At 42.1% G+C, this 24,228-nt stretch overlaps 1 protein-coding gene across 4 annotated transcripts in view; it reads left to right on the forward strand.

Annotated features, from left to right (window-relative positions):
• Positions 1-24,228, forward strand: part of LOC117424405 (protein NDRG4) — a 48,212-nt gene that overhangs the window by 19,356 nt on the left and 4,628 nt on the right. For 2 of the 4 annotated variants that reach the window (XM_034040706.3, XM_034040708.3), the window contains exons 1-13: positions 535-727; positions 2,161-2,266; positions 7,040-7,160; positions 8,716-8,778; positions 9,040-9,100; positions 10,688-10,774; positions 14,465-14,521; positions 15,041-15,144; positions 15,634-15,690; positions 16,721-16,772; positions 18,788-18,835; positions 19,150-19,185; positions 19,701-19,752. In XM_034040706.3, coding sequence (XP_033896597.1) covers positions 707-727; positions 2,161-2,266; positions 7,040-7,160; positions 8,716-8,778; positions 9,040-9,100; positions 10,688-10,774; positions 14,465-14,521; positions 15,041-15,144; positions 15,634-15,690; positions 16,721-16,772; positions 18,788-18,835; positions 19,150-19,185; positions 19,701-19,752 — 865 coding nt within the window. In that variant the 5' untranslated portion in view covers positions 535-706. Of the gene's footprint in view, positions 1-534; positions 728-2,160; positions 2,267-7,039; positions 7,161-8,715; positions 8,779-9,039; positions 9,101-10,687; positions 10,775-14,464; positions 14,522-15,040; positions 15,145-15,633; positions 15,691-16,720; positions 16,773-18,787; positions 18,836-19,149; positions 19,186-19,700; positions 19,753-24,228 lie in introns of those variants that run through there. The other 2 variants (XM_034040704.3, XM_034040705.3) reach the window with 1 other exon arrangement.

Consider the following 24,228-nt stretch of genomic DNA (forward strand, 5'->3'; position numbering starts at 1 on the left):
GGCCTAATTTTGTAAATGTGTGTTTTTGGGGGTTGATTAACTGAGCAAACAGTCAAAACTGCAGCACATACACACACACACAAACAAAAGGTCTTAAATTGCATAGACCCACACACTTTCAAAAGGAATACAAGGATGTGCTAAAGGACACCTTTCACTGCACGTGCTCCGATATAAACACAAGCCTCCGCAGAATCATCCACTAGGATAGCAGACAGACAGATAGACAGCAATCCCTGCACCATACACACAGGCAGAATGACACCCATGCAGTCCCAAAGGTGAAGAGCTGCTGATTGTGAATTCCTGATGTGTCCTGTCTGAAGGACAGAGTCTGCAGAACCAGGCAAGCAGAACCAGGCAAGGAGCTCAAACACTGAGACTTGAGGGGAGAGAGAGAGGAGGGGAGATTGGGGCTGACAAAGCAGCCAATTAGAGCACAATGGAACTGCTGTCCAATTGGCTGCTTCTATACACAGAACAGTGATGGCGACTACCTTGGGTAGGTTGGGTGTTGTGGGGGTTTTATAAAGAGAGGGAGGGGGAGAGGCACTGCAGATCCTGCACCAACACACTCAGAGAGACAGAGAGAAGGAGAGGAGTACAACCAGCTCTCTCCTCCAAACCAGGGACTCCTTGTGAGCTGCTGAGTGGACCAGTTTTTATTTCTTATTGTTATTGTAGCAAGAAGCAGTGCAATCTCAAGATGCCTGAGTGCTGGAACGGGGTGAGTTGTCTGGAGGCAGGGCAGTGTGTGATGGAGATGAGTTTGCTTGTGTGTCAGACTGCAAGACAGAGGGAGTTTTATTACATTGTTGCTTTTCAATAAATTTAGATCTCAACATTGACTTATATTTTCATTCCTATATGACTATGTGTCCATATTTACCTATGTATACAACAGTATATACAAATATATGTATTACAAAAGAAATCAAAGGAAAGGGGACAAGAAGCAAGGTGAAAAGGTCATTTGTACATTTCACCGTGCCACTGATATCATCAGTGTTGTTTCGGAGGAAACTGAAGTGCTTTGCAGCTGGTCTTAATGAAGTGACTTTACTGGTGAGGAGAGCGTAGGAATGTATCAGACAGGGATGGGCAGGTGTGAATGTCATTGAGAATCTGTGCTGTATTGATGCTGATGGATTAATTTATGTATTTAGATATCATTACAAGACAATCAATGCGGCTATATGCAGCTTTCTTCTTACACAATGTCATATTGTGTGGAGTACAGTATATATGATATACATAAATAGTGTACTGTACATATTGTGTGTATAATTTAAATAATGTATTCAGAGACTAGTATTGCTTTATAAACCAATAAATATGATTACACATGAAGTATTTCATGTACATACATGCTAAAACACATGCAAGCAGACCCCACAGTTAAATCCCCTTTTAGTAAAATCCTTCTTCCTGCTCTTTGTTCAGTGGCCTTTCAAAGGGATCTAATGTTCCAATCAATACTGCCGGAGCGTCAGGGCAGGCTGCCTGTCCACAGCAGGGTCCTCAAGTCCCACAAAGCAATCCTGCAGCGCAGAGTGTGAGCGTGTGTTCCAGAGGGTGCTGGGTGTGCTCCTCACAGCACCCAGTCACAGCACTAATGGAGGCACATTTACTGGAACAAGAGAGAAGCCAGGTAGCTTTAATGAGAGGCTCGGGCAGCGGCATTCAGCACTCTCTGAAGTGACTTAAATTACTCTCTCCGCCCCTCTCTCTCTCTCTCTGTCTCTATCTACCTAATTACAGTGTCTACATATCTGTTATTTATTCTCTGTACCAATATTATTTATTAGAGAGAGAGAAACAGATAGAGAGACACCGTGATACCATTCACACACTGATCTTGAAAAAACAGTCGCCTCTAGGACATAGAAGCCTTTAAAGGTGAACAAAACTGAGTTATGGGAATGGGACAATCTATAGTATACAGTAAGTTCCCATTTGACTTTCCTACTGGTGTTTTTTTGCTTTTTGGATTTTCAAAACGTTTCCATTGTTTGAGGTAAGCTGGATTGCCTTTAAGACCTACACTGGGGGTTTCATTTCTAGATCTACTTAATTAACTCCAAATATGTCAGCCTAGCAACTTAAAATTCTCCGGCGGAGTATTATCCTTTAATTAAAAGTGAACCTTGTTTGTTTCAGGAACACGATATTGAGACCCCCTACGGGCTGCTCCACGTTGTGATCAGAGGGACTCCGAAAGGAAACCGCCCCGCTATCTTGACCTACCACGATGTGGGCCTCAATCGTAAGTCATTTTTATTTTTCTGAAATTCCTGAGGTGCAGTATTAAAAGGAATTCTTTAATGAAAACACTGCCAACAGCAGGAAGTGCTTTCTGAATAAGAAGACTAAAACCCAGATCTGACTGAGTTTGTTGTGCTAGTACTAGTTCAGACATGTTTAGGTACTCGCCAGCTTAGATTTACCGAGGTTGGAAGGCTTATCTATCTTTAGTCCTGGATTTGAATCTAACTGTGTTTCAGTGCTAAGTGTTTGGAAACTGAAGGGATTTTATAAACTATACATGTACACTTGTATACTTGAACCCATCGACCCATGGCTGCTTCACCGACTAACACATATTTCCTGGTGTTGGGTTCAACCGATAGAAATGTTTCTTGTAAATGAAAAAAATCTGATTTGTCATATCAGACATCTAGTGATATGAAGTCCCTATGCTGTAATTGGAATGAGGTGGGTGAGAGAGAGAAAGCGTATTCCAGTGGGTCAGTAGAAGCCAAAGCTGCTGCATCTCTGCAAAAAATGTAATGCTAGAGAGCCAGGTTAGAGTACACTGGGCTAGGCATGGAGGTGTAGTGTTGATGCAATGAGACAGTGAGGACTAAGCCAGCTCTTCTGTGGTCCAGAGGTAACATCCATTATCCATCTAGAAGAACAGCTGGGAAGGGGGGATGTATTATTTATGGAACACATAGGACTGCACAAAAGTAAAGATGCCACTGCAGCAGAGTAGCAAGCTGACTAATTCATTCATTCAGGAAGGCAATAGATATATACACACATGTATATATATATATATATATATATATATATATATATATATATATATATATATATATATATATATATATATATATATATATGCATGTGCTGTATTATAAATGTTGACCTTCAATTTGTCCTTTGCTGTTTGCTTTATTCAGATGTGTGTCCACTACCTGGCTCAATATGTATTCTTACAGAAGTCTAAATAAACAGGTTGATAGAGAGGCAGAGAGGCAGTTTTGTTTAATGGGCGTGACAGTAGATCCTGGTTTCCAATCCAGCTCAATTGAATTGCTGAATTGGTCACTGAATTGCTGTGTGACCTTCAACCCACCTCTGTTTGCGTCAGCCCTCGTGGCTGGGAAATGCTATACCATTGCCTGTATAAATAACAAAACTCCATTAAGATGACTTTATGATCCATTTCTACGGGTCATGGGAAGTCACATATATTTAAAAACAGCGTGCTGCTGTGTACGGCTTCCCTCCCAGATGTTTAAATGGATATCTGGTTTTCTCTGCTGAGGGCAGGGAGATTCATTGTGCAGAGATTTAAATCTAATTTTATATATTAAAATGTCTTGCTGTAAATCAGAAGGGTTCAAGGATACTAGGTCCCTGAATTCACAGCTCAACATCCTACTGTCTCGCAAAGTTGACCTTGTCCCTTATATTTGTAAACTGGGTCTATTAGAAATAAATGACGCATTGTCCTTGGAACATTATTTCTCTAAAATAAAACACTAAATACTAAAAAAAAGAGTATTAAATGCATGGTACTGTATGTCATCTGAAAAGCAGCTGCATTGCGGTTTTCCTGTACTGCATGTTGCATGGATGTAAAATGCACAAATTATTTACAGAATTACAATTATGTTTGTGTTTATAAAGCTACCCCTGGCATCAGCAGATCATTGCTAGAATTGCTCCATGGTGCTGTGTTTTTTATAAATGAGTCTTTAAAAAAAAAGATAAAAAAAGGAGCACAATTAACAAGCCACTTGTGTTTCTTTGTTTGTAAAAACCTCCCGTACAGAGATGGTTAACTCCACGATGCCATGATCCACGTCACCTACATTTTTGTGTGCAAGCTCGTTAAACATCTAGGTCAAAAACACATTCTGTTTGTGTGATGTATGAGCAGAAAAATACAGCTCTGGCACTGACAGAGTTAAGTCTGCAACATTTCTGCTGCAGCTGCCATTAATATTCAGAGAGCAGCACCACTAGAGTAATCAGTCAGGCTTCGACAAGGCAGTAGCTCAGGGATCAAAAGAAGGCCAGTTTTGCACAGTGAGGTTTAAGGAACAGGTGACTAGGGCATTTACACTGTTTTGCAGTGAGGTGGGAAGGAAACAGACAGGCTTACTTATGAGGCAAGCAGGTCTGTCTCGTGATTCCCCAGAGGAACAAATACGTGTCTTTTATATAAGGGTTTAAATTAGCAACATGCATACTAACCAACAAAGAACTGCAAGAATAGACCCTATCTAGAGCATGATAACTCTGTGATTGTTATGCTGGAGTGTGTGGATATAAGGGTCCTTGCACAAGATATTTGTCATGGGATGAAAATGTAGTGCATGTATAAAACATTGAGCAAAGCCAGCGGCAGTGTAGATGGCTCAGCATTTTCAATCTTGCCTTGTATGCATTTTGACTACGCATGGGTTTTGTGAATTATTTTCCTGGCTGGTTGCAATGTACATCAGTGGTCACAAACAGAACTATTGACACACCAATATCACGCTTAAGGATTAAAACACAGTTACCTGTTTTATTTCAAGATTAGAGATTTTACAATGCTCCAGTTTGCCCATAAAACAAACCAGTGAACTTGCAAAATATTATGCCCATCCATTAATAGTGTTATGGGGGAACACTTTTTTTTAATGACAATCTGCAATTGTGTGTATGTGTTTTCCTTGTGCAGCTCAGCTGCAGTTTATTGCTGGTAAAGTAGATTTCCTTAAATATTTTTGCTTATACTTACCCTGTGTAATTATCTTCAACACACACACATCAATGCATATATAAATATGTACACACATACATGCATGCATACATACATACATACAACACTTACATTTTTACTTACAGTATATGTAATACCCTATTATGATAACTTGCTAAAAGAAACTCTTAACAATCCATTTCTGTTTAAGAAACAAACCAGTCAGCTGAGGCACAGCGTGGTGAATAAAACCAGTGATTTAGAATGGGAAGGGTTTACTATTTTTTGTGACTTCCATTATTATTTATTTCTTATCCTTATCCAGGGCAACTTACAATTATTACAAGACATCACATTATTTTTACATACAATTACCCATTTATACAGTTGGGTTTTTACTGGAGCAATCTAGGTAAAATACCTTGCTCAAAGGTACAGCAGCAATGTCCCTGACCGGGGATTGAACCCACAACCCTCCGGTCAAGAGTCCAGAGCCCTAACCACTACTCCACACTGCTGCCCATTAACATTTGCAGGTCAGTTTCAGTCACAATGTGTAAATGAAGTAAAAATGAAAGCAATCTGGATAAATAAGCAACAATTTAACTATAATACAATATCTGGAGAAAAAAAGAAAACGATAAATGATCATATATTTAAACAAATACACAAAAGTAAATATCAATATTTGTTACATACAACTCACAACAGAGGTCCAGTCTGCTTTAATCTGAGGAGGTCTGATCTGTACTCTCTCTTTGAGCACACCCTTTTTCTACTTACATTAGACACTACATTTCATGCTGGGGAACAACCCTGTGATTGCATTTGTGACTTGTCATACACCCCAAGCCCAAGTCTATAAATCCACCCAGTTCTTCAGCAGGGTTGGAAAGGTCTTAGTCATTCTCCTCATTACAATGTCAGTAATGAGTGATTAAGGACTAGCTGCACTGATCTGACACTCAATTAAAGAAAAGAAACATACTGTACCAGCACAGGGGAGATCAATGAGCTACAGCTTGTGCAGCTCAGTAAAGGTCTTTTGAAGGACTTTGCTTCAGATTGTGCCCCAAATGCAAGCGATTACTAATGAGGCTTTCTCAGAAAAAAAACATTGCTTTTCATTGCCTACAAAACAATGTATTAAAAAAACATTAATCTTTAAGGCATTCATTAAATGTTCAACACATTTGTCAGTGCAATATTCTGTTACCATGGTAACACCTCTTGAGCAGTGTTACCAAATGCAGAATAATTTTCATTATAGTTATTATAGCACAAATTGAATCAGTAGAGAATCAAGATTGCGCAGTGTCAGTTTTTAAATTTTGGAAATGATAGGAATCAGAGGAAGATTAAGACTGCTGCCCCCCCATTAAAACAGCAGTAAATGCATGAAGAGGCCTGTAGAATGTTTACCTGCTGCATTAATATAAAGCAAATCATATCACAATATAATACGCTTAAATTAAACTGCTTGATTTTGTCACATACAAAAAAATAAATAAAATACCTATATCTGCATTCGGAAAATTCTAAGATGAAAACTAAGATGTGCTGGAATGTTTTAAAACTGTCTGAGAGTGACTTCATGATTTATAATCCATATTTCAAGAGTCCAAAGAACAGCAAACAGACTAATCCCAGGGCTTCAAGGACTGAGAGCTTCAGGGATGTGTGCTTGTACCTGCATTCTATGTGTGGACTCACAATACCATCAAACCAGCCTGCCCATCTTTACAAACTGCTTGTGAAATTACAGTTTAAATAAGCAGGGATAACTAATATTTTAAAAATGCATGTCTTATTAGTATTAACATTTATTTTTTCTTTCCTTCAATTTGGTCTACACATGGTTGTTCAAGTACCATTCAATAGATTTCAAAAGATTAGACCACTGTTTTATTCATTTTATGCACTGAAGTTTAACTGCACTCTTTTTTTATAGACTACAATACATTTCAGGTATACTGCACGTCTTTTCTTTGCTAAAAAAGTCAACACGCATTATTAAAATGTAGTTACAATGACTGCAATGATTGTGTTTTGGTACAGATAAGCTGTGCTTCAACACGTTCTTTAACTTCGAGGACATGCAGGAGATCACCAAGCACTTTGTGGTGTGCCATGTGGATGCACCCGGACAGCAGACTGGAGCTTCACAGTTCCCACAGGGGTAAGAGACACACTCCTCCTGCAGGTCGCAGCAGAGGGAAAGCAACTGCTACCAGGTTACAGATTTAGTTTTGTCAATTATTTGGTAATTATGTCACCAAAGTTGTACTTTAAGTGATGTATACTGCTCTAATACACTTTAATACACTTTGAAAGAAAGCTGAATTTTAGATAACAATACAACTGTGTGCAGCTTTAAAGAAGAGCAAGCTTTTCTGCTGTAAACAGCTGCATGGCTTGTGGAATTACAGTGCTAATGGTTTATGGTCGACAGTTTATGAACAAGACAAACTGTATATGATAAATTGAATTCTATCTAATTATGCACATTATTTTTTTCATTGAGTATTTGTGACTTCCGTGGAGGTACCATGTCTCCATTCATTCCAAATGTAACATGCAAAATATAGAAGCACCAAATTCTGTTAGTTTGACTGTAATTCAAATAGTATTGGAATATTTCATAGCAAAGGTGCCCATTATCTGTGTTCTCTGCTTCATGACAAATACAGTCTATTGCTGTATAACTATAAAAGGTTTTATAGCATGACCATTACATCTAATTTCAGCTCTGTTAATCTTTTGCCTCTAGGACGTCTTTAATGTGTTCTGTGAAACCATTCCATTTTCCAACAGCCTAAGGTTCTTGTGCTTTTTAAAACCTTTTTACCAGGAAAAAACTTTTGGGGAAAATATCAATTCAATATAAAGAAGACAAAATGTGGTCTGAATCCAGGGTTTTAGGAAACATTTTCTTATTAAACAACATTCATACTTATTGATCAGCAATTTATATTTTTTTCACACATTTTCACTTTAGCTCAGGTGAAACCCACTTATCTGGCTACAGCAGTTTAGAAGTACTCTTACTGCATTGCAAGCAATGGGACCTCCCCTGGCTCACATTGTGTCCTACAGTATGTGAAGGATATTGGTCACGTGGGGTCCTATAATCTGTAACACAAAAACTTACAGTATAACAAGTGAAAACAAAAAAAGTCTGTAAAACAAAGGCAACGTAATAGATACTTTGAAAATATTTCTATGCTAATAAGAGAACACATTTTTTAAAGCCTTGCTTTTGTAGGTTGCACAGCCAAGCTGTTTCAGACAGGGAGAGTGAAAGTGCTGCTAACATGGTGTGATATTTATGTGCCAGTGAACATTTGTGCCCAGTTATTTCCATGTTTGACTGAAAACTGACTGGGATTACAATGTTGCTGTCCAGGGACAGTGGTGCTGACTGATTAAATGATCAACAGTAAGAAGAGCAAGAGAGAAAGACAAGCCTGGGACAAATCTAGCAGTCAGACATGACCATGCTGTAAATGTATGCATCACTTATTATAAATTACAATTGTATTGCAGTCTTGTACATTCAGAACTATTTAAGTACATTATAGCAGTCACCAAATGTCACTTATACTACCCTCCAACACCTAATGTCCTAAACATGGTCCCAGCACCTGTTGGTGTTCTGTACAGTAGTCTGTATTTTAGAACTCTATTCCTGGTCATAGTGGATTCCAGGGGTGATGTAATGTTCTTCTCTACAGATACCAGTATCCAACCATGGACCAGCTGGCTGCTATGCTGCCCAGTGTAGTTCAGCACTTTGGGTGAGTACACAGAACCATTTCCTACAATGTCATTTTAGCTTAATCAGAACTTCATTCGAACTGTATGAAAGCTCACCAATTTGAAACTTGTAAGTGGAGTTAAAGGTTGCAAAGCGATTGAGATTTGGACTTTTGACTCAGACTTCATTGCCATTCTATGGATGTAGCTTTATAATACACACATAGATATATAAAAAGAAAATTGTGCCTAAGACACTAAGAGAACAATGGTCACTGAAGACTCCTACTCTTGTTTTTAAGGTTTAAGAGCATCGTTGGAATCGGGGTTGGAGCTGGGGCCTATGTCTTGGCTAACTTTGCTGTAAGTCTGATTCCAGCTGCAGCTGACTTGTATTTTGAGGTTCATTGCTCAAGAATGTATTATTACAGCTGACATGACAGAGCAGCAGGTCAGTTCAATAAGCTAAAGTCACCTAGTTTAGTTCCTTTGTGAACATCCCACAAACACACATGATTGAAGATGTCTTGTCTCTCATTAGCCCAGTTATCGTCTCACTATGGGGTTCATAGCGCATAGAGTATGTCATGGTGATCTACTTTTTGTATAACTGACAGCTCTAAAATATATATTTTTTACATCCGTGGTGGGGATTAATGGCACGGTGTGACAGGATGGCTCGCAGTGGTGAGGTGTGGTGACGTCACGGACCAGGAAGTAACTGAAACCAAAACAGTGGATGGGCGGGTGAAGCTGAATGCAATGGCACTCAGCGTGGATTTATTAACAAACCAAAAACAAAAGATTTAAACAATAACAAAACACAAAACAAAAAGGTTACGATGGCCAAACAAAGAGAAACAAGTATATTTTTAAATATAGCAATTGTTCTTTTTATATTCTCCTTGCTCTCTCTCTCCGCTCTCCCGTACTCTCCTCTCTACACTCAACCCTGCAGTACGGACAGCTGCAGGTTCTTATACTCTGGCCGAGGGGTTAACTAGCTGTTAATTATCTTATTACCCCTCGGCCACAGTCTGCACGCGTTTGGTAAGGATGCATGACTGTCAGCTAGTTAAATAATCAGTAGCTGATCAGTCATGCATCCTCACGAGATTTTAAATGATAAATATAAAAAACAATAACAAAAAGACACGGCGCTTTTATCCGCGCCGCAAACAAAAATACAAATAATAATACATAGGGGCGGGACACTCCGCCACACATGGACATGCGTGTTTTCATTTTTACACAAAGGGATGGTACAACATATATAGTTCAGTTGTTGGCAGTAAACTATTTAGAGGAGATTGTTGTATTTAAATGTTCTGTACAACAAGACGTAGTGCTGTCAAAGATTCCCAAATGTCCTGTAAAGAACATAGCAGTCTAACCAGTGTCTTGAGTTAGTTACATTACAGTGGTCTAATAAAAAGTTCAAATTGAAGTTAGATGACAAACATATATATTAGATGAATGAACAACTACCACAGACGGAGGTGTGATAAGTGTTAAACTAGTGCAGTCCAGGTTCTATAAAACAGCTATGATTTGTATCACTGTATACATTGTAAGTAAGAACGATTGCTGTTATTGCCTGTCTCTTACCTAATCTGAATGTCACAATTAAAAATACAACATTATTGTAATTATTAGACTTTCATCCACATGCAAGCCCCTCCACCTCATCCCTGCTGAGGAATACAGTAGAACCTCATATTTACAAACATTTTGGGAATATCTGAAACTCTTAAAGTTCAATTTCAATGGTTTTAATACATGTGTAGACCTGCTGACCAGACAGTTTGTCTGTTTGGTGTTTGTAACTCAGAGGTTCTACTGTAATGACCTTAGCACTCACAATGGCATACTGTGGTTAAAAAAATGGAACATATTGCCCTGCCTGGGAGTTGTGGATCTAAATCTCTCCCCTGGTCTCTGCTCCTCCAGCTGATTTTCCCTGAACTGGTGGAGGGTCTGGTCCTATTAAACATTGACCCCAATGGCAAGGGCTGGATCGACTGGGCAGCTACAAAGGTCAGTGCTTCCTTTTGTCTATTTTATACTGTTCACTACTTTTGTGTGCACTGTATGTACCTGTACTGTACATGTGTTATACACATCCACTATATCTGTTTACTATAGTAAAAGCAAAGTGTAATACATTATAGTGAACGCATGGTTAAGCATAGGTAAGCATTGGGAAGCACAGAGAGGTGTAGTACAGTATATTAAAAAACATGCCAAACTGTGATAAAGAAAATAGTTTTATTATGGGAAGACTCCAAAATGACTGCAAATGTGCTATGGTAAACATTTATAAGAGATTCCCTGTGTACAGTTAGTTGTAAGTCTAGCAATATTAGTATAATTACTATTAGACATGATAATGTTGGGTTACTTAGAAATGCGCACCCGGAGATACAGAATCAAAGAGGTCATGGCACGCAGAAATGGCCGCCAAGTACACCTTCCGTGTAGAAGGTGACCTAGCGGCATCGAGCAGTTCTTGCAGAGACTGGCTCGTGACCCTTAGTCAGACACCAGTTCTGAAAATATCTCGTGACTGGGAACAGATCAACCAGTCGTCGAGGTAGTTCAATACTCTGAACCCCTGCAACCGCAAGGGGGCCAGGATAGCGTCCACGCACTTTGAAAATGTACAAGGAGCTAAGAGAGGATGAACGACAGCACGGAAAACTCGTAAACGCTTCCCTTAAAGGTGAAGTGGAGGAACTTCCTGTGCTCGGGACAAATGGGTACATGGAAGTACATGTCCCGTAAGTCCACGGTGGTAAACTAGTCGCTCGGCCGAATGGACTCGAGAATGTGACGGTGGGTCAGCATTTGGAACCTCCTCTCCTTCAAAAAACTCGTTGAGGAGTCTCGGGTCTAGGATGGGGCGAAAGCTGCCGTCCTTCTTGGGTACCAGAAAGTATCTCGAGTAGAACCCCTTTCCATGGGAGATGGGGTCTGCAAGATGAATGGCTTGCTAGCACAGCAAGGCAGTCACTTCCTGCTGGAGTACCGAGACCTGAAGAGGGTCTGTCACGTGTGTATTCATGACCCCTCGAAAGGGAGGAGGCCCCATGCGGAACTGTAGTGTGTAACCATTGTGCACGGTGGCAAGCACCCAGGTGTTCAAGATGCAAGCGCACCAGTATTGCAACTGATGTATGGAAAACGGATGGGTCTGAGGCCGCAAGCCTTCAGGGCCTCTGCTGGGGCTGCTGAGGTTGGGGCGGAGCACTCTGAGGCAGCTGCCTAGGGCGATGGCCCTGGAACTGCCTGCTAGAATGCTGCTGCATGGATGTACCACGTACCACGTACCACCTTGCGGGAGGGCCCGGTTGCCCGCTGCTGCTGTGGCCTGTATGCGATGCCTCGGGTCACCCAGCAGAGCCATGAGAACCAGAACTGTCCTGGTAATAGTGCGTGCCTGGGGAGATTTCCAACGGCTCGACCTGCCCCGCACACTTGGCGCCGAGACCGGACAATCCTAAGAGGAGCACACTTCCTCCATGAAATCCAGGAAAGCTGGGAAGGGCTATGGGCAAGGAGCCACGGCCTGTGTCCGGAACACGGACCGGTGTGGCTCGGCCGCTGTAGTCCAGGGGACCTGCAAAAAGGTTGCAGCACGTCCCATCAGTGCCGACATCGAGCTCGAAAGCGGAAGCACACTAGCTTCCGAGGCTCCGCCTCAATAGAGCGCAGGCTCCTCCCCTTCCTCAATCTCAGTGGGGAAGGAGCCCTCACCCCAGGAGGCCACTTCAGGCAAAGATGGCTGCCATAATGGGATAATGTGAATTTCTGCTTTCCAGATGATAAAGATCTAACAAAGTGAGATATTGGCTTCATACTTGGTACAAAACTGTATTCTGTGATTGTCTTGTTCAAGTGTGATCGTGGGTATAGTAGAAGAAAAAGTAATCACTTTTATGCCAGTTATTATACCATGCTGCCGTCCCCACAGTGTCCAAGCCTCATATATGAGATAGTGGCTTCATATTTGTTGGGTTACATAAACACTGCATGCTAAATGTGTTGTGGCCATGACATTGACTCCTGACCTACTGTAATATGGCAACCCTATTGAAGTCACGTGACTTTTTCAGTTTCTGCTGTAATGAGGCAGTATAGTTGAGTTACGGCTGTATTCAGATGTATTCTTTGATTACCGGTGTAGTCCAGTAAAACATAACCCTTTCTCTGCCATGTTGTTTTAACCCTATCAATGAGACAGATTTTGTCACATATCCAGTCTACTTCATTTTTGCAAACCATTCAATCTGATATGGCATTCCCCTTTAATTCATCTTCAGTAAAACTCACATTTTTAGTTTTATTATGACACTAAAACCTCCTTGTGCTCCGTCTTTCGGGTGAGACGTAGTTGTAAGTGACTCTGCAGCTGATGCATAGTTGACACACCCTAGTCTATGTAAATCGCCTTGGATAAAGGCATCTGCTAAATAAACAAATAATAATAACAACGGCAGTGGTGCCCTTTGCCATTAGTGGCAGGGAGTGGTCTGTCCGACACTGTAGTTTGATAAACCTCTGTACTATATCTCAGAACTAGGAACAGCTGCCAATAATGATTAGCTGCAGATTACACAATTAATGGACATGAAAATGATGTGCTGCTATTTAATTAATTTTTCTAAGACACCAGTAATTGCAATTTGTCTACCAAACTCTCTCCTGTGACCTGCATATTCATTAAGGATTTCTGCAGTTTCTTATTTCTTAGCTAGGCTTTAAACTACTAAGGCATCACATCCTTTTTTGTAAAGCAATTTGAGGATTTCACCCACCAGTAATGGCAGCCATTTTGGTGGAGTGTGGAGAGGAAACAAAATGGCTGCTCAATAAAGAGTTCCCCTTGCTCTGATGTATGATTTACAGCTTTATCTGTTAATACATAACTTTAATACATTTTACATGACAACGAACTACAATGAAACATACAGCATACCACATGCTAGTGCTTATGGATGTATTTATTGTATATGTGTATTTATGTATTTATTCATTAATTTTGAATACCATGGCCTTGATTTTTTCCATTGGCTAGAATGTTTAACCTTTTCATTGCCATGTGAGTAGACTGCTATCTCCATCTGCTCCTGCGAATGCAATGTTACATATTGTTGCTGTTATATCTTTTTACAACAACAGAACCACATAAATAAATAACTAAAACATGTATTGTATATTTCCATTACTTACAACGAATCATGCCAAGTACCAAACATGCAGTGCCATTTTCTCAGTAATGTAAATAATACTGTTTCAATTGTTGTAATTATCAATGTGTCTGAAAGTGAACAGTCTCATGAATATGACAGGAGTAGCCTGCATGCACAAGTATTTTATAAAGAAATTATTTCTGAATACTGTATGTAAATTGGAGAACAATTTAACTACAATCGACAAATTAAGGACTGCTCTGGGCATATAAGTGGGCAGAATGCTGGACTAAGCTGATTCAACATTGAGAAAAGTGCTACCAAATACATGCCGTGTGTTAAATTGTGCAGCTGGAGAGCTTCCCTGTGTCTGTATCTATACCAGGAGAAGCTGCATCTCCCCTTGAAGAAAAAAAAGCCTAAAGTCCAACAATAAACTATACACAGCAAGTGTAAATGTGCATTAAGCAATCTTATCAAAAGTAGATACAGTTAGTTGTGTTCCAGTTTAACCCCTGCTTTTCTCTACTTACAGCTGTCTGGATTGACCAGTGCTCTTCCTGAAACTGTCCTGACCCACCTCTTTAGCCAGGTAAGCACATACACCTAACCTTCAGTAGAAATCTCGCACTACTGTGACTGACTGGTCAATCCAATATCAACTCCTTGTTAAAGCTCCTTTTATTTTATTAAAATATGATTCCCCTATTGATGCAAACTAGTTCTAATATTTTAACCAGCTTTAATTGCACATTGTTTGCATTGCTCAATTTCCCATAAAAATGCATTTCATAGACACAGTACAATGATTACATAACCAGTATATAACCAGTCTTGCTGAACTTCACAAAACTGTAAGCTTAGTAACAGCCGGAAGGTAATGAAACTGGAGATATGTCTTTTGTGACGGCTGGAATACGAGTAAATCTATGTTTTTTAAAGGAAACACTTACTTCTAAAGCAATGCCTTAATGTAAGAGAGATAATTGCTGCCTTATCAGTTATTAGAACTAGTGAATCAGCAAACCAAAACACACTGCCTCCTTATTGTAGTAACTCACTTGGCAGTGTTTGTAAGAGAGTCTCTGAAATGTTACCATCTTGCACACAGGAGGAGCTGATGAACAACACAGAGCTGGTGCAGAGCTACAGGCAGCAGATTGGGACCAGTGTTAACCAGTTCAACCTGCAGCTCTTCTGGAACATGTACAATGGGTAAAGTCTGGGCGCACAGTCCTGCAAGACAAAAACATATTTGCATTCTTTATTTAGTTACCAGTACTTACATGTACTACCTATTCATTTTTAAAATGGTTCATATATATTCAATTTACTGCATGTGTCAATACCGATTCAATCAAAAGCGACCCAGTTCACATTTTTCTAGTCATTTCCACAACAAATGATGTCATGTAATCAGCAAACTGTTCTTGCATTACAAATGTCTACACAATGACATCACTTGTTGCTGTGCTATATCTAAGGTATTAATGTGCTTTGTTATGTCCTCTGGTTAAATAAAAATCACCATCCCCCCACTGTGAATGGCACTTCACAAGTTGTTGCTGTCTTGTGGACATATATTCTCAATAATTGTCCAAGCCAGCTCTCTATTTTGGGTAAAAAGGCTGTTGGTTTATATGTATGCTGAAGGCGCAATTCCTCGATTCACAAGCTAAGTTGTTTTCTTCTTGTCACTCCCAGTCGCAGAGACCTAGAAATGAGTAGGCCCGGGACGGTTCTTAATGCTAAAACCCTGAGGTGAGTGACACTAACAGAGGAGAGCTCGGTACAGTGATTCTAGAAGATGAGCAGGACCAAAGGGACTAGCAAGTCAAAATTCGGACAGAGGAGAGCTCGGTACGGGGATTTTAGAAGATGAGCAGGACCAAAGGGGCTAGCAAGTCAAAATTCAGACAGAGGAGAGCTTGGTACAGGAATTTTAGAAGATGAGCAGGACCAAAGGGACTAGCAAGTCAAAATTCAGACAGAGGAGAGCTCGGTACGGGGATTTTAGAAGATGAGCAGGACCAAAGGGACTAGCAAGTCAAAATTCAGACAGAGGAGAGCTCGGTACGGGGATTTTAGAAGATGAGCAGGACCAAAGGGACTAGCAAGTCAAAATTCAGACAGAGGAGAGCTCGGTACGGGGATTTTAGAAGATGAGCAGGACCAAAGGGACTAGCAAGTCAAAATTCAGGTTCAGTGAACACTGTCATGTCTCCTTCCCCAAATTATAATCAAATATTTATACTCTACAATACATTTGTGCGGTAATTACAACAAATGTGTTATTTATAGTTTTACCCTAAATTGGTACAAATGATACCTTAATATAATGTGGTGACGTGTGTTTGATATCTTTGCCTCGACACCTCCAGATTATATGTGGATGTAAACCAGACATCCCAGATCATGCCCCTTCAGGAATTTAATTCACTGAAGAGTTGATTAGCACTTACATTGCCTCTGTTGTCAGGTTAGGAAAAGCTCTCTTAATACAAAAAAAGAAGATGACTTGACACAGGCCTGCTTTTGAGAGAAATAGAGGCCTTTTTCTGCCATGGAATTGTATTAAAGATACGAACGTGAGGAGGCTATTTGGCCCATCAATATTTGTCCATTCCCAAGTAGCTGATTCATTAAAAAAAACTCTTAAAGGATCCTAAATGATTCAGCATCAACAACAGGACTAAAATCCCTGATTTACTTGGTTTATAATATACACTTACCAGTTCCAGTTTATTTATCAATTTATTTATGTATTTATGTATTATATTTCTTACTGAAGGTGCCCAGCAATGCTGGTTGTTGGAGACAATGCCCCTGCTGAAGAAGGAGTGGTGAGTGTCACATTATATTTCTTTTTGAATTGAGAAGAGCTTATGATTCTGGCTTGCACTAAGGTACATGTACAAAATCGCTTGCATGAAATATGTACTGTGGCAAACTGGATAGAATTCACCCTTCAACCTTTTTACTGATCATAAAATGCAAATGTTGAACAAAGTTAGAAAAATAGAAAGTCAATTAGAATTAGCATATCCTTTCTAATGTTAAATATTCTGATGCAATACATTACATTGCCTTTGAAATTACCCTGAAGAGGTTTAATGTAGCAAATGCCTATTAGGTCAAAGAGATACACACCATAGCTCTGTAAATGAAAATTGAGCTAGATCTCGTTGCAACAGTGCAGATATTATCACCTAATTGTCCCTTTCTATATTGTCATGACAACCTTCTCTGGTTAGGACAGTGGAAAGCCTCACATCTGTTACTTCCATGTTTTTTTTTTATAATAAAACTTTGGATTTTCCAAATTAATTTATTTATTTCCACATTATGGTTTTTATCAGTGTTTATTTATGGAGGTAAACATCTTAAAATATAGCCAACAATGAATCAGCTGCATACTTTGTTAGTGGAGAATGAGGGTGCACTGGAGTATGCCTGATCTTATACTTGTGTTATAATTAAAGTATATATTAGCTATTATTTAAAGTATATATTAGTAGCAGTAGGACTAACAGTAAAGCTTATACAGACTTCAGGTATCAGTTTGCCCCTAAAGAATCTGCCAAATTGATTATTTTTTTTCAACATTTTGGTACTTGCGAATTACAAGATGAGGGAAAATGGTACTGGATTCAGAGATTTCTAATTGTTCTGAATTAAACAGTAATTTAATCATTTAGTTTAATGTCCACTAGATACTACAGAAGGTTAAAACCACAAAACACAGTTAAACTTAAAGCCTGAGCTGGATTTGCACTCAGGCCTACAGAGGCAAGAAAGATTAGCTACCCTGCATTGATATCTTCAAAGACATGGAGCAAATATGAAATAACTCCTAGAATGCTGTGTGCAGAATTGATTGCAGTACTAACATCCTGAAGGATGAGTGAAGGTGAAAGACATAGTCCTGTAACCCTCTTAATGTGGCCCCAGAGAGATGGGTAATTATTCCAGCCAGTGTAAAAGCTATTAATTCCTGTAGAACCCACTTGCTAAAACCAGTTGTTTTGGTTCAGTGACCCAGTGTCTGCAGAAACGTGTGATGATGATCACGTGACATTTCATAGCTCCCCCCATGCAGCAAAGCAGCCCACAGTGACTCATCACTGTGCCAGACTGCGGTATTTGGGTCAGAGCCTCTCCCCCCTTCCTCATTCACTCACTCTCTTGCATCTCTCCTTTACCGATGACCTACATCTTTTTGAAAGCATAACTTCAAGATGCTGTAGGGCTGACAGTGACTCATTAAAACCACTCTGCTTTCTTATTCCCAACAGTCTTGATCTTCATGGCCTTATTTTTATTTATTCTGCTCTATTTTACAATGTTTTCCGAAGTTTCCCTTTCTATTGCTTCCAGTCCTCTTTTCCCCACTCTGCATCCGGCTCTCCCAATCTCTCTTAAACAAATGCCTCCATATAAGAACAAAAATCATCTTTTATGGTCATCTGTCCGGTGTTACTCTGCCAATTAGATTCTCATGCTTTCAGCACCAATGGTAATGAGCATCATGGACAGCACCCACCTTTGTGAGATTTCAAAACATCAACCAAAGGCAGGGTTTTTAACATTACACAATATACCCAAATACATATTCACCCAAAGGGCTTTCTTACCAAGGGGAGCTGGGTTTGGCATGGATGCCAAGCTATTGTCTCATGTATATGATGTATTTAACACAAAACATACAGTCTAGTCCCGAGTGTGACCAGCCTTAAACACACAGAGCATTCGCCAAGTCCATTTAATAACACTAGATGAGTTACAGCACTACAACCCACACACACATACAAAATGTGTCAGTCTTCATATTTATAATTTGTTCCTTATCTATTTACAGGTTGAATGCAACTCCAAGTTGGACCCAACCAAGACCACCTTCCTCAAGGTAGTGAACATTTCTTATTTTCATTAGAATTGAAACCATTATGACTCGATCAATGATAATACATTACTGTTAAAAAATGAAAAATAATAATTTCCCATCCTTGAGAAAAATCCTAAATTGCAAGTTTCCCCACACCATAATCTGTTACATGACACCTGCATTGCAACACACAAGCAGAGTACCTTTGAAAAGGTTCGAAACAAATGCTTAGAGTAAACAAAAACCTAAGCTATAGTGCAGTAGGTCTGCATAACACACACAGAGAGCTTTCCAGGAGACTAACTCTATCCATCTCCTGTGTGTTTCCGTCCCAGATGGCAGATTCTGGTGGACTCCCCCAGCTGACACAGGTAAGAAATTGAAATTATAGAAATATCTGCTTTTGATAATTTGTATGGACATTTGAAATATTTTGTAACTGATGTTCAATTTATTTTTATGTGCTTTCTCAGTTTGAGTTGGATTTGTTTTGCAGACAGTATTGTAGAGCCAAACCATGGCCATCTTGTATTTTCTTTTTCTACAGACTGAATAGGAAGAAATCCAAGATGAGTGGTTTGGAAAGTCGACCAGGCAATAGATACCATTTGATTAATGCTGATAAAAACAATTGAAATAAAATAATTATAATAATACTAATTATTAAAATCACACTAACTGGTTGTTAACATGAAAAGTATGGTAGCATGCTATTTGAAAACCAGAACAATCACATATTCATTCAACATGGGAATACTGTCTCCGTTATGTGAAAACTAAGCTGATTTTGTTCATTAGTGGATGTTTGCACTTGAGTTCATTGTGTGTTTGTCTGTGAATTCCTATGTGTCTAGTTACAAAGATATCATTTTGTTGTGTCTTTCAGCCTGGAAAACTCACTGAAGCCTTCAAATATTACCTTCAGGGAATGGGATACAGTAAGTACCTCTGCAATGAAGGCCAGCAGTGCGTCATGGTGTAGAGCACGGAGCTCAATGCTGTGCTTCGTGGTGTAGAGCACAGAGCTCAGTGCTGTAGTTCGTGGTGTAGAGCTGTCACAAAGACGGCCAGAGTGGGTGGCGTCAGACCAGAAGCAGGAAGGAATACAGAGACAGACAGTGGTTGTGATGAGCTGAGTGCAATGGCTGCACTCAGCGTTTATTAACAAATAAAAGGTTTGCAACAACAAAAACACAGGACACGGCACTACACGCCAAAATAAAAAGACAAACAAAACGGACTAGACAGTAAACAGACAGACAGACAAACGAAACACGGTGAGTGAGACAGTTCTTTCCTTATTATTATTATTATTATTATTATTATTATTATTATTATTATTATAATTATTCTTTTTACCTCCTTCTCCACACTCGTTCTCCACTCACCGAACACCTAACCCCGAGTGACAGAAACGTGCATCTATATATACTGTTGTGCTGGGATTCAATTACTAATTAATTACTCACTTGAATCCCAGCACGTGAATTCATTACGTGAAACCCCGTGTTCACATATTATATTTTAAATGCACGTGCGTGATGTGCAATCCCGTGCCTAAATACAAATATACAATTTAAACACACGTGAAACACAGACCCGTTTATATCCCGTGTACCAATCTATACACCAACATTAACATACGCACGCATATATACAACACAGAACACACAAATGCACACAGGGGCGGGGCACTTTGCCACATATACCCCCCCTTGTGCGCAGCACACATGGCCTCAACGGACACCTCCCCCCTTAAAAACCCAGCAGTCCAGGACAAAGTCTCGGGCTGGGAAGGGAGGCTTCAGCTCCCCTGCCGGTAGTGGCACGGCTGACAGCATGCTGGTCCCGTCCTGCAGCGAAAAAGCTACGGGGGCAGGTGGTCCCCCGACCTCCCCCTTCTTCGTAGCCGGCAGCTCCCTCCTGTGGGGCTCCGGCCACAAGAACTCCTGCAGCGAAACTGCTGCTGGGGAAAGTGGTCTCCAGACCTCGTCCCCCTTCTTCGTGGCCGGCAGCTCCCCTTTCTGGGGCTCCGGCCACCGTACTCCCTGCGGAGGTACGGGCAGCAGAGGCAGCTCCTGCTCCTCTGCTCCGGGCGGTGGCGGAGGCAGAGGCAGCTCCAGCTCCTCTGCTCCTGGCGGTGGTGGAGGCAGAGGCAGCTCCAGCTCCTCTGCTCCTGGCGGTGGTGGAGGCAGAGGCAGCTCCAGCTCCTCTGCTCCTGGCGGTGGTGGAGGCAGAGGCAGCTCCAGCTCCTCTGCTCCTGGCGGTGGTGGAGGCAGAGGCAGCTCCTGCTCCTCTGCTCCTGGAGGTGGTGGAGGCAGAGGCAGCTCCTGCTCCTCTGCTCCTGGAGGTGGTGGAGGCAGAGGCAGCTCCTGCTCCTCTGCTCCTGGCGGTGGTGGAGGCAGAGGCAGCTCCTGCTCCTCTGCTCCTAGTGGAGGAAGCGGTGGAGGTGGTGGAGGCAGAGGCAGCTCCTGCTCCTCTGCTCCTGGTGGTGGTGGAGGCAGAGGCAGCTCCTGCTCCTCTGCTCCTAGTGGAGGAAGCGGTGGAGGTGGCGGAGGCAGAGGCAGCTCCTCTGCTCCTGGCGGCGCTGGCTCCCTCCGCTGTGGCGGCTGGGCTGGTGCGCGCCGTGCTGCCTTCAGCAGCATGAATAGAGGCTGCTGGGGGACACCAGCCTCCTGCCCCTCTCCCCCCAAAATTTTTTCAGGGGGTTGGGCCTGTAACTCCTCCCCTTCCGGCTCTTGGGGCTGAACCAGCAGGCATTTTCCCTCTGCTGGTGGCTTGGGTCCCAGAGCTGTGGAAGCCCCGACTTGCCTCCCTTTGGGCTGTGGACGCACCGACTCCTCCCTTTTGGGCTGTGGACGCACCGACTCCTCCCTTTTGGGCTGTGGACGCACCGACTCCTCCCTTTTGGGCTGTGGACGCACCGACTCCCCCCTCTTGGGCTGTGGACGTTCGGGCTCCCCCCACTCAGGCGTAGGACGTTCGGGCTCCTCCCACTCAGGCGTAGGACGTTCGGGCTCCTCCCACTCAGGCGTAGGATGTTCGGGCTCCTCCCACTCAGGCGTAGGACGTTCAGGCTCCTTCCGCTTGGGCACTGGCGAGCTGGCATAGGGGCATCCTGACCAGTCATGTCCCCCTTCCTCACATCGCCCGCACCAGCTCGGTGGCACCTCGGAGCAGTCCCTCCAGCGGTGATCCACCTCTCCGCACCAGGTGCACCAGGGGAACAGGTTCTCTGGCTCCTCTGGCCGCTGTTGCAGTTGTGGTTGGGGCGGTGGGAGCAGCAGTCTACCCCCCCCTGCTGGTCGTGGAGACTGAGGCGACCCCTGCTCCTCCCTCTCCTGATGGACAGGGCAGTGGGCCACGAAGTGCTCACCTCTGCAGATGGGGCATCGTTGGGGTAGCTGTCCGAGGGGGTACCAGGGGCAGTTGGTGCTGGAATGCCCAGGCTCAGCACAGCAGTAACACCCGGGCTGCTGTTCCTCCGGCTGGTGTTGTGGTTGCTGTTGCTGCTGCAGCTTTCCTTTCCCCCTTCTCTTCTTACTCCTCCTCCCCACCTTCCTCTCCTGGGCCGGTTCCTCCTCCTCCTCACCTTGGAAGGGGCAGATCGCCACCGTGTGTCCGTAGACTCCACAGGCCATGCACCAGCCTTGGTCCTCGAGGCCCCCGAGGAGGTCCTCCAGGTCCCGGCAGCCGTCTCTCCAGCCTTCCATTTTCACTTTTTTTTTTTTTTTTTTTTTTTGAAACCAGTCCAGTGTTTTTTTTTTTTTTTTTTTTTTTTTTTTTTTAAACACAAAACCCCCTCTCCTGGTCTGACGCTTGGAGGCGCTGTTATCCCACGATGACACCACGTGTCACAAAGACGGCCAGAGTGGGTGGCGTCAGACCAGAAGCAGGAAGGAATACAGAGACAGACAGTGGTTGTGATGAGCAATGGCTGCACTCAGCGTTTATTAACAAATAAAAGGTTTGCAACAACAAAAACACAGGACACGGCACTACACGCCAAAATAAAAAGACAAACAAAACGGACTAGACAGTAAACAGACAGACAGACAAACGAAACACGGTGAGTGAGACAGTTCTTTCCTTATTATTATTATTATTATTATTATTATTATTATTATTATTATTATTCTTTTTACCTCCTTCTCCACACTCGTTCTCCACTCACCGAACACCTAACCCCGAGTGACAGAAACGTGCATCTATATATACTGTTGTGCTGGGATTCAATTACTAATTAATTACTCACTTGAATCCCAGCACGTGAATTCATTACGTGAAACCCCGTGTTCACATATTATATTTTAAATGCACGTGCGTGATGTGCAATCCCGTGCCTAAATACAAATATACAATTTAAACACACGTGAAACACAGACCCGTTTATATCCCGTGTACCAATCTATACACCAACATTAACATACGCACGCATATATACAACACAGAACACACAAATGCACTCAGGGGCGGGGCACTTTGCCACAAGAGCACAGAGCTCAGTTCTGTAGTTCATGGTGTAGAGCACAGAGCTCAACGCTGTGGTTCATGGTGTAGAGCACAGAGCTCAGTGCTGTGGTTCATGGTGTAGAGCACGGAGCTCAATGCTGTGCTTCGTGGTGTAGAGCACAGAGCTCAGTGCTGTAGTTTGTGGTGTAGAGCACAGAGCTCAGTTCTGTAGTTCGTGGTGTAGAGCACAGAGCTCAGTGCTGTGGTTCATGGTGTAGAGCACAGAGTTCAGTGCTGTGGTTTGTGGTGTAGAGCACGGAGCTCAGTGCTGTGGTTCATGTTGTAGGGCACGGAGCTCAGTGCTGTGGTTCATAGTATAGAGCACAGAGCTCAACGCTGTGGTTCATGGTGTAGAGCATGGAGCTCAGTGCTGTGGTTCATAGTGTAGAGCACAGAACTCAATGCTGTGGTTCATGGTGTAGAGCATAGAGCTCAGTGCTGTGGTTTGTGGTGTAGAGCACAGAGCTCAGTTCTGTGGTTTGTGGTGTAGAGCACAGAGCTCAGTGCTATGGTTCATGGTGTAGAGCACAGAGCTCAGTGCTGTGGTTCATGGTGTAGAGCACAGAGCTCAGTGCTGTGGTTCATGGTGTAGAGCACAGAGCTCAGTGCTGTGGTTCATGGTGTAGAGCACAGAGCTCAGTGCTGTGGTTCATGGTGTAGAGCACAGAGCTCAGTGCTGTGGTTCATGGTGTAGAGCACAGAGCTCAGTGCTGTGGTTCATGGTGTAGAGCACAAACCACAGCGTTTTTATGTCCTCTCCTTTCAGTGTCAGTTTTGTAAAGAAAAATGTAAGTCTGAGTGACACAGGCAGGTGGGTTGGAAGCCCTTTTATCAACCCAGCCTGGAACAAATGGATAACTAAAACCTTGCATAAGATTAACCAAACTCTAGAAACCCACCTT

Source organism: Acipenser ruthenus, chromosome 19, assembly GCF_902713425.1.
Source record: "Acipenser ruthenus chromosome 19, fAciRut3.2 maternal haplotype, whole genome shotgun sequence".
Lineage (NCBI taxonomy): Eukaryota > Metazoa > Chordata > Actinopteri > Acipenseriformes > Acipenseridae > Acipenser > Acipenser ruthenus.